General features: G+C 43.3%; 1 protein-coding gene across 4 annotated transcripts in view; it reads left to right on the top strand.

Annotated features, from left to right (window-relative positions):
• LOC122552167 (GEM-interacting protein-like) overlaps positions 1-2716 on the top strand; it is a 141821-nt gene extending 139105 nt beyond the window's left edge. For all 4 annotated transcript variants that reach the window (XM_043694700.2, XM_043694699.2, XM_087983374.1 and 1 more), the window contains one exon: positions 1263-2716. In XM_043694700.2, the coding sequence (XP_043550635.2) occupies positions 1263-1960 (698 nt within the window). In that variant the 3' untranslated portion in view covers positions 1961-2716. The remainder of the gene's footprint in view (positions 1-1262) is intronic.
• The last annotated feature ends 15902 nt before the right edge of the window (positions 2717-18618 follow it).

Below are 18618 nucleotides of genomic sequence, written 5' to 3'. Positions count from 1 at the left end.
AGCATCTGCAGTCCTCACTTTCACTTAGAGGGATATGAGCCAAACATTTGGGACTAGTTCAGTTTCGGAAACCTGGTTGGCATGGGCGAATTGGGCGGAAGGGTCTGTTTCTGTGCTGTATGATTCTAAATAACTAAAAAGGGAAACAGAGTTTCATGAGCATCACCTGCTTTCAGGCAGGAGCTAATGCTGTTCTGGTTTTACCCTTAGAAAGTCCTGCATTTCTAAAATGGACGCCACATTCAGGGTTAAAGGCCTTGACCAGTGGTGTAACCAATGAATTTTTAGCATTGATGGCAAAAGTGCTAGAAACAAGGAGTATGAATAGAATAAACTATTTGGCCCATCTCATCTGTGAGGGCAACAAGATCCAGACGGATGGTCCTTCGCACTTGTGTTACCTTTAAGTGAAGTGGTCAATAGGAAACCACCTCATGTAGCCTCTACCCCAGAAAAAAAACAGAAGGACAATGAGGAGTGGAAAAATGATCAAAATAATTAGAATCTACCTTTGGACATATTCAGATCCTCAATGCAGTTGGAAAAACAAGATTGATCTGAGGAAATGTGCTGCTTTTTCAGCCTCAGAAAGGCTGTAACTACACATTACAAGGGCACAGCGCCAGGGACCCAGGTTCAATCTCACCATCGGGTGACTGTGTCTGTGTGGAGTTTGCACATTCTCCCCATGTTTGTGTGGGCTTCCTCCGGGTGCTCCAGTTTCCTCCCACAGAGAGTGGTGGGTGCAAGGAATGCAGTGCCGGCAGTGGTTGTAGACTCAGATACATTAGGGATATTTAAGCAGCTCTTGGATAGGCACATGGAGGATAGTAAAATGAAGATTCTGTGGGTTAGTAGGATAAAAGGTCGGCACAACATCAACAGCCAAAGGGCATGTACTGGCTCTTCTATGTGCAAGTTAGGTGGATTGGCTATGCTGAATTTCCCCATAGTGTCCAGGCGAGATGTGTTAGTCATGGGAAATGTGGGGTTATAGTGTAGGGGGAGGTGGGTCTGGATTGGATGCCCTTTGGAGAATTGGTGTGAACTTGAGGTGCCAAATGGCCTGCTTCCACACCGTGTGGATTTGATGGTTCTATCCTGCCCTCATACCCCCCCCCCCCCTTAATCCTGTCACTGTGTGTGACCAACCTGGACCAACTTGGGGTGAGGAGGTGAGGGGGGTGGGTCCTTCACCTCTGAAAATCTATCACTAATGTATTTTTGTTGTTGTTGTTTTCTCTTTACCCTACTTCTTTCAGCTGCAGGCCTAGTGGAGGCAACGAGGCAGGTAGCTGAGGACTCTCACTCCCTGGATGGCCAGGATTGGGAAAGCGACGGCAGCGCTGAGCCCATGTTACCTCGATGCAACTTCAGCCGGCAGCCGGGCAAGTACCAGCGATACGGCCAGGCCAAGAGCCGGGCCATCATCCCCAAACCCTCGGCTCTCCCTATCATCACAGCCGGCCTGCCCTCGACTCTGACAGGGGATAAGGAGAATACCCGGGCTGTCCCCGACAGCGGTGTGGTGGTGGCAGCGGCCGCAGACACAGAGAGGAGAGTGAGCAGCTCGAGCCGGAGCTCATCGCCAGACAGCGGTACCCTGCGGCGCTCAGGCGGCAAACACAAGCGCTTTGAGATGACCGTGGGGACGGCCCGGCTGGTGTCAAAGCTGCAGGACAGGAGACGGGTGGACAGCAGTGAGGCCGACACTGAGGGCGAGAAGTCCAGCTTGGAGCAGCCGGAAGCTGCTGATGCCCCGGATCCACTGGGAGAGTTGGAGGAAGAGCAGCGGCAGCATCAGCACACGGTTAATGCTGAACTGAACTCAAACCAGTCCAACAACGTGTGTCAAGAGCTGGTGGATGGGCAGCGAGAGAAGCGGCGGGACATCGAGAGGATGCTGTATGTGTCCCGTCAGCGGCAGAGCACCGAGGAGAGAGAGGTCCACTTTGTGTGAGGGAGGGAGAGGGGTCAGAGCAGGGAGATGTACAGACATAATCCAAACACTGTCCACTTGTTAGCTGTCACCATCGTGACTCATTAGTGACTAACTGCAAGATATAAAACAAAGATCAGAGAGAGACTCTGCCTGATGCCTTGTCAACCACATGCATTTACATAGAGCCTTTGACATAGGCAACAAAAACAGAAATTGCTGGAAAAGCTCAGCATCTGTGGAGCGAAATCATTTTGACATAGGACCTGGGCAGAGTAAAGAACACGCAGACAGGCTGCCTGGCACCTCATGAACGATATCCATTCACATAGCACCTTTGATGCAGGGAAGTGTTCCAACATAAACAACTACGGACGCTGGGCAAATCTATAACAAAACAAATTGTAAGGTGCTGGAGAAACTCAGCCGATTTGGCAACATCTGTGGAGAGAGAAAGAAACATAATTAATATTTTGAGTCCAATGATCCTTGGTCAGTTCTGATCAAATCCCACATCCAGACTCAAAACATTAACTCTTTTTTTCCTCTCTCCTTGGATGGTCCCAGACCTGCTGAGTTTCTCCAGCACTTGCTGGTCTTACTGAAGTATTCCAAAGCACTGGCAGGGTGGCTAACAATCCTTCTTGTATATTTTACAAACAGATTTCTGTCCTAAAAGACTCCTTGGTGCAATGTTTTCCATCTTTTACCTCAAGCTTTTTTATATATATTGCAATATTATAAATCCCAAAAAAGATTTAAAGAGTTTTGTTAACATTTAGTTGAATCTTGGTAATTATTAACAGGGCTGTTATGTTGCTCACTTGAAGGATAAACATCAAGAGTTGGACAGAGACTAGGAGTTCTATGGTGAATAACTCACCTCCTGACTTCCCTTGGTCTGTCCACTATCTACAGGGCTAATTTCAGGAGTGTGATGGAATATTTCCCAGTTGCCTGGATGGGTGCAGCTCCAATAACATTTGAGAAGCTTGACACCATACAGCTCAAAGCTGCCCGTTTCATCAGCACCACATCCATAAATATTCTGTCCCTCCGCCATCCTGAGTGGCAGTAGTATGTACCATCTACAAGATGCACTCTGCCAACGCATCAAGGCTGCTTCGACAGTACCTTTTAGACCCAAGTCCTCTGTCACCTGGAAGGACTAAGATAGTAGAGGACAGCATGCTGGCTGGGTGGTTAGCACTGGTGCTTCACAGTTGCAGGGACCTGGGTATGGTTCCAGCTTCAGGTGATTGTGTGGAGTTTGCATGTTCTCTCTATGTCTGTGTGGGTTTCTGCTGGGTGCTCTCACAGTCCAAAGATATAGAAGTTAGGTGGATTAGCCATGCTAAATTGCCCATAGTGTTCAGGGATGTGTAAGTTAGGTGTGTTAGCCATGGGAAATGCAGTTATGGGCATAGGATAGGGGGCTGGGCCTGGGTAGGAAGCTCTTCAGAGGGTTGGTGTGGACTTGTTGGGCTGAATGGCCTGTTTCCATGCTGTGGGGATTCTGAGATGCATGAGAACATTATCACATGCAAATGTCCCTCCAAATCCCACAACATTCTGACTTGGAAATATATCACTGTTCCTTCACTATCACTGGGTAAAACCTGCTCCCAACAGCATTGTAGGTGTACTTACACCATATAGACTGCAGGGGCTTCACCATCACTGTAGGGAATCTAATCTAATCATCACCTTATTAAGGGGCAATTAGGATTGGCAATATATGCTGACCCAGTCAGCAATGCACACATCCTGTGAATTAATATATTTTAAAAAGTTTGTCTGGTTGGGTTTACATTTCTGTTTTTGCTGGGGAGGCAATGTGTAGTGATGTTATTGCTATACTATCAATCCAGAAACTCAGCTAATCTTCTGGGGTCCTGGGTTTACATCACCACGGCAGGTTGTGAAATTTGAATTCAATAAAGAATCTGGAATTAAGGGTCCAATGATGACCATGAAACCATTGTTGATTGTCAGGAAAAGCCCATCTGGATCACTAGTGTCTTTAAGGAAGGAAATCTGTCATCCTTACTTGGTCTGGCCTTCGTGTGACTTCAGACCCACGGCAATGTGGTTGACTATTAACTGCCCTCTGGGCAATTAGGGATGGGCAACAAATCCAGTCATCCAAATCCCATGAGTGAATAAAAATCTCTAATTCTGGTAATAACACTAAGCCACAAACCCAGAGACTGTGAGATTAAATCCCATGGCAACAGTTTGACAATTTCAAGTCTGCTATCAAGAACTACAAGTAAAATGCTGACTGCAAAGCTGTTGGATTGTCATCAAAACTGAACTGGTTCACTTCAGATGGGAGATCTGCTCTTAGCTGGTCTGGCCCCTTTGAGTGATCCAGTCTCACTCAACTGAAGCTCATCTTGATCTGATGTAATCTAGCATGAAGTGATGCAGAGCTTCCCCCAGTTTGAAGGTCACCAACTCTGAGGGTACTCATTGAGTATTTTTAAGATGGAGATAGATAGCTTCTTGATTGTCCAGGGGATCAAGGGTTACAGGGAGAAAGATGGAGGAAGAATGGGGTTGAAAAACTTATCAGTCATGATTGAATGGTGGAGCATACTTGATGGGCTGAATGGCCTAATTTCTGCTCCTACATCTTATGGAGGCAGCAATGAGGCGTGGATCTCACTCAGATTTCTAAAAACAGTTAGGCCCCTTTAAATCCTCACATTTCTTTATGGTTATAGCACGGCCTAATGCATTGCTCTCTTAAGGCCTGATTACAGCTGCAAAAAAGTGATTGGAAAGGTGGGTACTCTTTTGTCTTCCTTGTCGAAACTATACATTTACATTGACTTCCTGGAAACTCAACTCCTGTTGCCCCACCCAGTCCTCTGCCACCCCCATTACTCAACAGCTCTCATAAAGCCCATTCCCCAAAATTTTCAGTCTGGGATTGCATAAAATCTGAGGCAGGAAAAAAGTGGGAAAAGTTTTGGAAGAAGTAGTCCAGCAGGCCCCTCACTTAGAGTCATAGAGATGTACAACACTGAAACACACCCTTCGGTCCAACCCGTCCATGCCGACCAGATATCCTAATCTAATCTAGTCCCATTTGCCAGCACTTGGCCCATATCCCTCTATTCATATACCCATCCGGATGCCTTTTAAATGCTGCAATTGTATCAGCCTCCACCACTTCCTCTGGCAGCTCATTCCATACATGCACCACCCTCTGCTTGAAAAGTTGCACCTTAGGTCCCTTTTATATCTTTCCCCTCTCACCCTAAACCAATGCCCTCTAGTTCTGGACTCCCCCACCCAGGGAAAAGACTTTGTCTACTTATCTTATCTCTGCCCCTCATGATTTTATAAAACTCCTTAAGGTCACCCCTCAGCCTCTGACGCTCCAGAAAAAATAGCCCCAGCCTCTCCCGAAAGCTCAAATCCTCCAACCCTGGCAACATCCTTGTAAATCTTTTCTGAACCCTTTCAAGTTTCACAACATCCTTCCGATAGTATGGAGACCAGAACTGCACGCAATATTCCAAAAATGGACTAACCAATGTCCTGTACTGCCACAACATGACCTCACCAACTCCTATACTCAATGCTCTGACCAATAAAGGAAAGCATACCAAACACCTTCTTCACTATCCTATCTGCATGTGACTCCACTTTCAAGGAGCTATGAACCTGCACTCCAAGGTCTCTTTGTTCAGCAACAATCCCTAGGATCTTACGATTAATTGTATAAGTCCTGCTCTTTGCTTTTCCAAAATGCAGCACCTCACATTTATCTAAAATAAACTCCATCTGCCACTCCTCAGCCCATTGATCAAGATCCCATTATATTTGAGGTAACCCTCTTCACTGTCCACTATACCTCCAATTTTGGTGTCATCTGCAAACTTACTAACTGTACCTCCCATATTCACATCCAAATCATTAATATAAATGATGAATCAGCACCGATCCTTGTGCTACACCACTTGTCACAGGCCTCTAGTCTGAAAAACAATCCACCACCGCCCTCTGTCTTCTCCCTTTAAGCCAGTTCTGTATCCAACTGGCTAGTTCTCCCTGTATTCCATGAGATCTAACCTTGCTAATCAGTCTCCCATGGGGAGCCTTGTCGGATGCCTTACTGAGGTCCATATAGATCACGTCCACCGCTTTGCCCTCATCAATCCTCTTTGTTACTTCTTCAAAACCCTCAGTCAAGTTTGTGAGACATGATTTCCCACGCACAAAGCCAGGCTGACTATCCCTAAGCAGTCCTTGCCTTTCCAAATCCATGTACATCCTGTCCCTCAGGATTCCTTCCAGCACCTTGCCCACCACCGATGTCAGGCTCACCAGTCTACAGTTCCCTGACTTTTCCTTACCATCTTTCACTTTTATCAAGGTGGTACCATCTTCTCAAAGGGAACTATATTTGGGCAATAGTTTTACCAGAAACACCTACATTCACAAAGCAAATGATATATTAAAAAGAGATCCTTGTAAACTAGCTTGCCAATCTTTTCTTATCAAGCCAACAATTTCTGGGATGCATGGCTCCTCTCCGAAGCCAGGAAACAGATGTATAACACTGAAACATGGCAACTAAAAGGATGGTAGGGATTGAGGATTGTGGTGGGGGGAGTGTTATAGGCTGGATTAGACCGCTCAAAATATTTTAAGAAGGTAGCCTAGACCTTAACCTTTTCTTATTTTAAAAGCAAAGGTGAAGTACCTGTTCCCGATGCAATGCGACTGGTCAAATTACTCGACGTTAAGTAAAACAATTTAACACTGTTAATATACAACCAAAAAAAAAGGAATTTAGAATAGCTTACCTATTGGAATACTTAACCAAATAATAGATACAGTAACTATTTTTCTAATTAACTATTCCAGTATAGTAACATCCCCTGAGCACACCCCTTGGCAAAAAGGCAAAATCAGACACATTCTTACATGCATTTCTCCAATCCAGGAGGAATAAACATCGAAAATAAATTCGGAGGAAGTGGCAGCCAGGAGACATTCACTGAAGCTTCCAACACTTTTGAGATCCCAATAGCTTCTGCTTAAAGCTAGATCTAAAAATAAAGAAACAATACTGGTCACAATCAGGCTGCTTCCATTGTTCCAGCTTAAAAAGACCTAAGGCCTTACAAGCTGTTTACTTTCTTCGGGAAACTCTACCTCTGCCTTACAAACTCTCCTAAAATAAAACAAGACAAAATAACTTCTTGAAAACCACAGCACCAACACAGGAGAAAGCATGGTTTGAATGGATCTCCATCCAGACTTCACTTCTGCCAACTGCAATGCGAAAATGTCAGGATTTGAGGATAGAGTTAAGTGCGTCCAAGCAGCTGTTAATGAGATGTCTCAACAGTGACCTTGAATGCAAACCCCAACTTCTTGGCTTTAGGGAACTGAAGTGTGGGATATCTAAAACACAGAATACAATGGGAGATACGATTTTGGAGAAGATTTCAGATTGTAAGTTTGGTCACTAAGCTAGTAGATTTGTTCTCAGACATTTTGTCACCAGCTAGGTAACATCATCTGTGAGCCTTTGGTGAAGTGCTAGTCTTCTGTCCCACTTGCTATTTATGTGTCTTGGTCTGTTGTGGTGGGTGATATCACTTCCGGTTCTGTTTCTGAGAGGTTGGTAAATGGGGTCCAAATCGATATGTTTGTTAAAGGAGTTCCGGTTTGAATGTCAGGCCTCTAGGAATTCCCATGCGTGTCTTTGTTTAGCCCGTCCCAGGATGTATTATTCAAGTCGAACTGGTGTCCTCCTTCTTCTGTGTGTATGAATACCAGTGATAGTTGATCATGTCTTTTGGTGGTTAGTTGGTGCTCATGTATCCTGGTGGCTAGTTTCCTGCCTGTCTGTCCAATGTAATGTTTGTTGCAGTCCTTGTCGGGTATTTTGTATATGATGTCCGTTCTGCTGGTTGTTGGTATTGGATCCTTTAAATTCATCAGGAGCTGTTTCAGTGTGGTGGTAGGTTTGTAGGCTACCATGATGCCTTGTGGCCAGAGTAGTCTGGTCATTATTTCCGAGATGTCTTTGATGTATGGCAGGGTGGCTAGAGTCTCTGGGCATGTTGTGTCTTCTGAAGTGTAGGCCTGTTGTTTAGGAATCGATGGACTGCACTTATCAGGTACCCATTGTTCCTGAATACGTTGTACAGCTGTTTTTCCTTAGCTTCCCTTAGCTCCTGGGTGCTGCAGTGTGTTGTGGCTCATTTTAATAATGTCCTGATGCAGCTCCGTTTGTAGGTGGTGGGATGATTGCTCCTGTAGTTGAGTATCTGGTCACCAATGGGACGGCTGGGATCACCAATATCAGGACTCTTCGCAGAGGCAGTTATGCAGCGGTTAGAATGAACAGCCCTTCCCAAGCATTGGGTCTGCTATGTTATTGATACCTTTGTCATCACAAAATGCAACAAGTTAGAAGAAACCCACAAACACATAAACAACACCCTTACCGGTATAAAGTTCACCAAAGAGAAAGAGAACAATAACAGACTCCCCTTCCTAAACGTCATGGTAGAATGCAAAGCTAATGGAGATCTACAGACCAGCATTTACAGGAAAGCCACACACACTGTCCAGATACTCAACTACAGGAGCAATCATCCCACCACACATACATGGAGCTGCATCAGAACATTATTTAAACGAGCCACAGCAGCACCCAGGAACTAAGAAGCTGAGGAAAAATACCTATACAACATATTCAGGAACAATGGGTATCAGATAAGCACAATCTGTTGATTTTTAAACAACAAACCTTAACAAGAAGACTCTAGACACCCTGCCATACATCAAAGACATCTCAGAGATGAGAACCAGACTACTCCAGCTTCTAGCCCACAAACCTACCACCGCACTGAAACTGCTCTAATGAATTTAAAGTACCCCATACCAACCAACCAGCAGAATGAACTTCATAAACAAAATACTCTAGAAGGACTGCAACAAACATTACATTGGACATACAGGCAGGAAGCTAGCCACCAGGATACATGAGCACCAAACAGTGACCAAAAGATATGACCAACTATCACTATTATCCATACATGCAGTTTGACCAGTACAATACATCCTGGGACAGGCTAAACTAAGACACAATTCCTAGAGGTCTGGGATTCAACATTTCAATTTTGACCCCATTTACCAACCTCTCAGAAAAAGAATCAGAAGTGATATCACCCATCACAACACACCAAGACACATAAGTAGCAAGTGGGACAGAACACCAGCGCTTCATCAGAGGCTCACCGATGATGTTACCTAGCATGGTGACAAAACGTCTCCCAGCTCAGCGAGCAAACTTACAACCTGATAATGGAAGAATTCAATGTGGGAACACAACACTCCCTCCCCCTAATTCATTTAATCTTCCCATCAAAATAAAACCTATCCGTCCCAAACAGCAATAGCACATTAACCAGGTGCTTGCACTGTCACCAGTAGTGTCGCTAATCTTCTAGGATTGTCCTGCAGTCTGTAGAAATGAAAGAAGAATCTCTTAGGCTCAAGAAATCCAAGAGAAAATGTGTGTTGCTGAACAGAGAGCCATGTTTCTAAAGCTTTGCTCTCACCAGGACAAAGTCAAGTATGCCATGCCAAATTTCAGATGAAAATTCATCAGACCATTATAAAGAAAGTATTTTTCTTTTTCCACTTTTTGCATAACATTTTTGTAGGAAACAATTGTCCAAATGAGAAAAGAAGTGGTTTGTGTGGGAAGAAATCTCAGGATATGTCCAGTCAGGACATTCTATTGCACAATGAAAATGGAAGGTGAGAACGGGAGGGGAGGGAAGAGAGTCACTGAGCAGTACCCAAAGTGAGGCCCTGTAACAAGCAGAAAAATTTGAGTGTGAGAGAAAGCTAGCCAGAAATAGAAAAAAACAGATAGCAAGAGTTTCTATAAATATTTAATGAAGAAGTGTTAACATAGTGAGCAGTAGCCCTACAGAAAGTGAGACTGGAGAATTAATAATGGAAAAATGAGTAAATGGCAGCTGAATTGCACAGTATTTTGGTTAGTCCTAACTATAGAAGATAATTGTAACATCCCAGATGCTGTGATAAATCAGGAAATGGAAGGGAGGGGGGAAACTCAGGACAATCACAATTGGTAGAGTAATTTGTTGGATCTGTGGGCTTAGTGCCTAGATCCTGGTGGACTTCATCTGAGGATCTTAGGACAATGGCCAGTGAGATAGCTCTTGTATTGGATTTAATGTTTCCAAACACCCCTAATTCAGGAACAGTTCCATTAGATTGGAAGATAGCCAATGTTATTCCTATTGTTCACAAAGAGAAATGTTTCAGGCTAATTAGCTTAACATCTGCCATAGGGAAAATGTATGAAACTATTATGAAAGAAGTTACAGCAGGACATTTGGATAAGTTCAAGCAGGTTCAACATAAGGGGAAATCATATTTGACCAATTTATCAGAGTCTTTTGAGAAGATAACATGAACTATGGATAAAAGGAAACTAGTGGATGTGCTGGATTTAGACTTTCAGAGAGCTATTTCATAAGGTGACACTCCAAAGGTTATTGTAGAAAATAATAGCTCATAGTGTAGGGGGCAATAATATTGTCATGGCCGGAAGACTGGCTGCTTTTCAACAGGAAGCAGGGATTAGATACAAATGTGTCTTTTTTGAGATAGGCAATGTGCGACATACACTTCCCCAGAAGTCTATGTTGGGACTTCAACAGTTTACAGTTTACATAAATGATGAAGAGACAGTTGCCAAATTTCTGATGACACAAAGATAAGTAGAAAAGTAAGTTGTGAAGAGGACATAAGGAGACTACAAAAGACACCGGTAGACTAAGTGAGTTGGCAATGATGTGGCAAACAGAGTCTAATGTGAGAAAATGTGAAATTGTCCATTTTGGCAGGAAGAATAACTGTAAGTGGTAAGAGATTGTAATGAGATGCAGAGGTATCTTTGCATCCTCATGCATGAAATCACAAAAGGTTGTATGAACACACAAGTAAACAAGAAAACTAATTGAATGTTATCTTTCGTTGTGAAGGGAATTCAATTAAAAGTTAAGAAGGTTATGCTTCAGTTATACAGGGCACAGATGAGGCCACATCTGGATTACTGTGGTGTACAGGATTGATCACCTTATTTACGAACAGATGTTAGTGAGTTGGAGGCAGTTCAGAGAAGGTTTACTAGACTAATAGCTGGAATTGGAAGGGGGGAAAGGGTTTTTATGAGGAAAGTTTGGGCAGATTTGGCTTGTATCCACTGTAGTTCAGACAAGTGAGAGGTGAGTTGATAGAAACATTTAAAATCCTGTGGGGTCTTGACAGGGTAGAAGTGGTGAGGATATTTCCTTTTATGGGAGAATCCAGAACTTGGGGCCACTTTAAAAATCAGGGGTCACTCATTTAAAATAGAGATGAGGTGAAATAGAGATGCCTGGATCTTTGGAACTCTCTCCCTAAAAGGGTGCTGAAAGCAGAATCTTTGAATATATTAAGGTAGAGATGGATAGCAAAGGAATGAAGGGGCATTGGGGGTAGGCGGGAATGAGAAGTTGAGGTTACAGTCGGGTCAGTCACCATTTTGGAATCAGAGAGACGTACAGCATGGAAACAACTCATGCCCGAAACGTCGATTCTCCTGCTCCTTGGATGCTGCCTGACCTGCTGCGCTTTTCCAGCAACACATTTTCAGTTCTGATCTCCAGCATCTGCAGTCCTCACTTTCTCCTCCAACTCATCTATGTCAACTAGATTAATCTAGTCCTATTTGCCAGCATTTATTGAAAGCCGGAGCAGGTTTGAGGGGCTGAATGGTGTTTGTCTGTATGTTTTATGTTGATTTAGCATGACGATGCTCTGGGTCATGCTGTAGTTGTCTTTTGACAACCAAGTTCACTGGTGTCCAGAACCACGTGCCTTTATTTCAAATGGAATGGAGTATCTAATTAGGGATTTCTTGCTAAAACTAGGCAAGACACGAGTTCGAACACACTTAGAATGCCATAAACAGGTTTGGTCATCTTAATTAAGGAAATATCTGCTGGCAGTCTGAGAAGTCCCTAGGATATGAAGAGGTTTTTTTTTGAGGAGAGGTTCATTAGGGTTTGTATTTAAAAGAACAAGAAGTCATCTTGTTGAAATGTACAAAGTTCTTAGGGGGCTTGGCAGGAAAGATATGGATAAGCTGTTTCCCCTTGTGGGAAGAATTTAGGACCCGAGAGCATAATCTCAGAGTTAAGAGTAACCCATTTAAGAGAAAGATGGGGAGGAATTTATTCTCTGAGGGTAGTGGATGTGTGGAATTCTTTAGCACAGAGGGCCGCTGAGTATATTCACGACTGAGATAGATTTTTAATCAGGATGGGGAATCAAATGGAAAGGCAGGAAAGTGGAGTTGACAATTATCAGGGCAGCCATGATCTCACTGAATGGCAGAGCAGATTCAAAGGGTCTAATGGATGACTTCTGCTTATATGTCTCCCCCCTCTAACTATGTGATGGCTCATGAAGAGGAAGAAGGGAGATGTGGTGGCAATGTCATTTGGCTAGTAACCCAGAGGCGTTTGTGGTGACATGGTTACAAATCTCAGTACGGCAACTGGTGGAATTTAATTTCAATTAATAAATCTGGAATTGAAAGTTTGTTTCTGTAATGGTGACCACGACATCAATCATCAATCTTGGCCAAACAAAAAAAAGCCTCATCCAGTTCACTATAACTGTCCTTACCTAGTCTAGTCTACATGTAACTCCAGACCCACGGCAATATGGTTTGCTCTGAACTGCCCTCTGAAATGGTCCCAGCAAATCACATAGTTCAACAACAGTTAGGGATGGGCAATGACACCTACATCCTATGAATGGATAAAGGAAAGTTAAAGCTTGGGAAAAGCCAATAATTTTTCAAATTGCAGTTTCCTTTTTTCTTGAAAAAAAAAATCATATTCCTTAAAGTTTTGATCTGCATTTTGTCCTTGTGCAAATCTGTTTTAGCTTCAAAACCCTTCTGTTAGTGTGGAGACCAACACTATATACTAGACCTATAATCGAGCTCTACTATTGTACGGAATTATAATTAACTCTTAACTTGCATATCCTGTTCAATAGAACCTAACAATGCACCTGCTTTTTTAACAGACTGATTATGCAGAGGCGTTGCCTGTAATATGTGGAATTTGACCCAAGTTCATCTTTCATTCAGTCCAATTACTGTCATTGTAAGCCATCCTAATATCCCTTTGCAGTTTCCTTTATAATGGTTTGGTTGTTGCATATTTCACTGTAATACCGCTGGAACTGGCTCGAAACCTATCGGACTGGGGGACAGTGAACAAAAGCAGCCCCAGAGGTGAACAATGAGGGACCACCACGAGAGTTTAACAGGGGGTTTACTAGATTGTCACCTGAAGTAAGCAGGTTGTCATTTGAGAAAAGGTTGGACAGACTTATTTTTGCGTGAAAACAAAAAAAAAATGTTGGAGATCACAGCAGGTCAGGCAGTATCCATGGACAGAAAGTAAGCTAACATTTTGAGTCTAAATGATTCTTCTTCAGAGTTGCTTTCTCTCCATGGATGCTGCATGACTCGCTGTGATCTCCAACATTTTTTGTTTTCAGTTCAGATTCCAGCATCTGCAGTAATTTGCTCTTGCCTTATTTTTGCTTGAGTTTAGAAGAAAGAGGATTGTTTTGATTGCAAAACATAAGATCCTGAATACTCTTGACAAGATGGAGATGGAAATGTTATTTCCTCTTGTGAATGAGTCAAGGGCCATCCATTTAGGACAGATATGAGATGTATTTCCTTTGAGGGTTCTGCAACTTTGGAACTACCTGCAACAGAAGGCAGGGCCACTGAGTATTTTTAAGGTGAAGTAGCAAGTAGATCAAAGGTTATCAGGTAGAAATCAAAATGCAAGCAGAGCATCTATGATCTTACTAAATGGCGAGGCTGGTCCAATGGACTGAATGGCCCATTTCTAATCCTAATTATTATGTTGATAGGTACCACAACCATTTACAGACATGTTACCCCCTAATTCACTCTATTTTCAAATGTCTAAACAGTATGAATCCAATTCGCTATCATTCACCACACACCTTAATCGTTCCTGTAATTCCATGACTTAAAGTCCATGTACACCGCATTCGATGTATTTCTCTTGAACAACACATGTTACCTCCATATTGGGTCCTGAGGTCCTTGAGTGCACTTTTCTGCAATCTATATAAGCTATTTCTTAACCATGGATCTCAATAGAAAGAAAATAGTACAGGTCTGACATCAACATTCCAATATCGAACCCACGTCAGATCTTGGTAGCTCAGGGAGACTTCCATCATCCCTGATAACTACACCTGTGGGAAGTGCACTCAGTTGCAGCTCCTGGGAGATGACATTAAGGGAGCTGGAGCTGAATGCACTCAGGATCATCCGAGATGCTGAACGCTTCATTGATAAGAGTTTTAGTGTGGTGGTCACACCTAAGATGCAGTAGCCGGGTGACCACTAGGAAAGGCAAAGGTAATAGGAAGCCCCTGTGGCCATTTCCCTTGAAAATAAGGGTACAATTTTGGATACTGTTGGGAGTGATGACCGTTCAGGTAGCCAGGTCAGTGGCACTACGACTGACTCTGGAGTACAGCAGAAAAGGGTAAAGTTAAACAGGACCTCAGTGATAGGAGACTCGATAAGTAGGGGGAATAAACAGGAGATTCTATGGCCACAAATAGGAAGCCAGGATGGTGTGTTGCCTCCCAGGTGCCAGGGTCCAGGATGTTTCAAAGCAGCTGCAGAACATTCTCAAGGGGGAGTGTGAGCAGCCAGAAGTCATTGTGCACATTGGCACAAATAACATAGGTGGAAATAAGGATGAGGTCCTGCAGAGTGATTGTAGAGAGTTTGGAAAAAGTTAAACACCAGGACCCCATCTGTAGTAATCTCCCGATTCCTTCCAGTGCCACATGTTGGTGAGTGTAAGAACAGGAGGATATGGCAGATGAATGCGTGGCTAAAGAATTGGTGCAGGGGCAGGCATTCAGATTTTTAGATCACGTGGATCTTTTCTGAGGCAGAGGTGACCAGTTCAAAAGGGATGAGTTGCATCTGAACTAGGGGGAACCAATATCTTGGCAGCCAGGTTTGCTAGTGCAACAAGGGAGAGTCTAAACTAGATTGGCTGGTTGGTGAGGGGGGATCCTCAACAGTGGGGAGGCAAGTGCGAGGCTGGAAGGAGATACAGTCATCAGAAATAGTTAAATCTGGGAAAACTAACAAACAGTGAAATTCACAACTAATCTTAGAGGAACCTGTTTGGGAGAGGTCACAGCACAGAAACAGATAAGTGGATATTTTTAAGTGTGGCCTCACAGTATGTCTGCAGTAGAGTGGATTCTTTCTTAATTATATGTTTTATTGATATATGTCTCTTGATTAAACTTAAAAATATAAGTCAACAGTATTAATTTAACCTGGAGCAGTGTTTTGTAGGGGAATAAGACAAAGCTATTTTCTGGGTCTGCAGACTGGAAGAAGCGAAAATGGTCTTTAGTAGAGTGATATGCTCTTCTTGTTGGATGTGGGAGTTTAGGGAGAGTTACAGGTTACTGAGGATTATAGCTGCAATAAATGCTGTTGGTTGCAAATCCAATCAGATCGAATGGATCGGCTGGAGAGACAGTCGGAGGCAATGAGGAATTTACGAGCAAGGGGTTGTGATGGATGGCAGTAATAGGTAGGAAAAAAAGTCGCAGATACAGTCACATAGATGGGTTAACTCTAGGAAAGGTAAGAGAGGTAAGTAGGAAGTGCAGGAGTCTTGTAGAGTCATAGTCATAGAGGCATACAGCACAGACCCTTCGGTCCAACTCGTCTATGCCAACCAGATATCCCAACCCAATCTAGTTGTACCTGTCAGCACCTGGCCCATAACACTCCAAACCCTTCCTTCTGTGGCTATCCCCATTTCAAACAAGTGTGCTGTTTTGGAAAATGTAGGGGTGATGGATTCTCAGGGGAATATAGCGCCAACAGCCAAGTTTCTGGTATTGAGACTGGCTCTAATGCAATGAGGAATACGTCGAGTTCAAAGAGATCGATTGCGTTAGGGAACTCTCTAGTCTGAGGTACAGACAGACGTTTCTGTGGCCAACAACAAAAATCAGAATGGTGTGTTGCTTCCCTGGTGCCAGGATCAAGGATGTCTCAGAGAGGGTGCAGCATGTTCTCAAGGGGGAGAGGAGCCAGTAGGAGGTCATTGTACACATTGGAACCAACAACATAGGAAGGGAAGAGGTTGAGATTCAGAATGGAGATTACAGAAAGTTAGGCAGGAAGTTAAAAAGGTCCTCGAGAGTAATAATATCTGGATTACTGCCGGTGCTACAAGTTAGTGAGGGTATGAATAGGAGGATAGAGCAGATGAATGCATGGCTGAGGAACTGGTGTGTGGGAGAAGGATTCACATTTTTGGATCATTGGAATCTCTTTTCGGGTAGAAGTGACTTGTACAAGAAGAACGGGTTGCACCAGAATTGTAATAGGACTAATATACTGGCGGACAGATTTGTTAGAGCTGCTCAGGAGGATTTAAACTAGTAAGGTAGCGGGGTGGGACCCGGGTGATAGTGAGGAAAGAGATCAATCTGAGCCTGGTACAGTTGAGAACAAAGATCAGTCAAATAGTCAGGGCAGGCAGGAACAAAGCAGAGAACAAAGTAGGACTGATAAATTAAACTGCATTTATTTCACTGCAAGAGGCCTAACAGGGAAGGCAAGTGAACTCAGGGCATGGTTAGGAACATGGGACTGGGATATCATAGCAAGTACAGAAACATGGCTCAGGGATGGACAGGACTGGCAGTTTACTGTTTCAGGATACAAATGCTACAGGAAGGACAGAGAGGGAGGCAAGAGAGGGGAGGGAGTGGCATTTTTAATAAGGAATAGCATTACAGCTACACTGAGGGAGGATATTCCCAGAAATATATCCAGGGATGTTATTTGGGTGGAACTGAGAAATAAGAAAGGGATGATCACCTTATTGGGATTGTATTATAGATCCCCTAATAGAGGGAAATTGAGAAACAAACAGAGACAGTATATTCCTGTTAGGGTGAAAGGAGATCTCAGTTATCTGTAAGAATAATAGGGTGGTTACGGTAGGGGATTTTAACTTTCCAAAAATAGACTGGGACTGTCATAGATGGAGAGGAATTTGTTAAGTATATACAAGAAAATTTTCTGATTCAGTATGTGACTTTGCCTACTAAAGAAGGTGCAAAACTTGACCTACTCTTGGGAAATAAGGCGGAGCAGATGACTGAGCTGTCAGTGGGGGAATACTTTGGGGTCATTGACTATAATTCTATTAGTTTTCAAATAGTGATGGAAAAGGAAAGACCAGATCTAAAAGTTGAAGTCCTAAACTGGAGGAAGGCCAATTTTGATGGTATTAGGCAAGAAAGCTGATTGGTGGCAGATGTAAAGGAATGGCTGGAAAATGGGAAGCCTTCAGAAATGAGATATCAAGAGTCCAGAGACAGTATATTCCTATTAGGGTGAAAGGAAAGGCGGGTAGGTATAGGGAATGCTCGATGACTAAAGAAATTGAGGGTTTGGTTAAGAAAAAGAAGGAAGCATATGTCAGGTATAGACAGGATAGATTGAGTGAATCCTCAGAAGAGTATAAAGGCAGTAGGAGTACACTTAAGAGAGAAATCAGGAGGACAAAAAGGGGACATATGAGATAGCTTTGGCAAATAGAGTTAAGGAAAATCCAAAGAGTTTTTACAAATACATTAGGACAAAAGGGTAACTAGGGAGAGAATAGGGCCCCCCTCAAAGATCAACAAGACGGCCTTTGTGTGGAGCCACAGGAGATGCGGGAGATACTAAACGAGTATTTTACATCAGTACTTATTGTGTAAAAAGACATGAATGATATAGAATGTAGGGAAATAAATGGTGACTTCTTGAAAAATGTCCTTTTTTTCGAGAGGCAGAAGTGCTAGAAACGCAAAGAAGTGGATAAATTCCCAGGACCTGATCAGGAATTCTGTGGGAAGCTAGGGAAGTGATTGCTGAGCCTCTTGCTTTGTATCATCGATAGTCACAGGTGAGGTGCCGGAAGACTGGAGGTTGGCTACTGTTTAAGAAAAGTGGTAAGGACAAGCCAGGGAACTATAGACCAGTGAGCCTGACGTCGGTGGTGGGCAAGATGTTGGAGGGAATCCTGAGGGACAGGACGTACATGTATTTGGAAAGGCAAGGACTAATTAGGGATAGTCAACATCACTTTGTGCGTGGGAAATCATGTCTCATGAACTTGATTGAGTTTTTTGAAGAAGTAACAAAGAGGATTGAAAGAGCAGAGTGGTAGATGCAATATATATGCACTTCAGTAAGGTGTTAGACAAAATTCGCCACGAGAGATCTCATGGAATACAGGCAGAACTAGCCATTTGGATACAGAACTGGCTCAAAGGTAGAAGACAGATGGTGGTGGTGGAGGGTTGTTTTTCAGACTGGAGGCCTGTGACCAGTGGAGTGCCACAAGGATCAGTGCTGGTTCCATTACTTTTCATCATTTACATAAATGATTTGGATGTGAGCATAAGAGGTCTAGTTAGTAAGTTTGCAGATGACACTATAAAATTGG

The sequence above is a fragment of the Chiloscyllium plagiosum genome, unplaced genomic scaffold (genome assembly GCF_037043375.1).
Source record: "Chiloscyllium plagiosum isolate Xiang-an unplaced genomic scaffold, Cpla_swu_hap1 HiC_scaffold_45, whole genome shotgun sequence".
NCBI classification, from domain to species: domain Eukaryota; kingdom Metazoa; phylum Chordata; class Chondrichthyes; order Orectolobiformes; family Hemiscylliidae; genus Chiloscyllium; species Chiloscyllium plagiosum.
The sequence above is the reverse complement of the archived record's forward strand: the minus strand, read 5'-3'. Positions and strand labels throughout refer to the sequence as shown.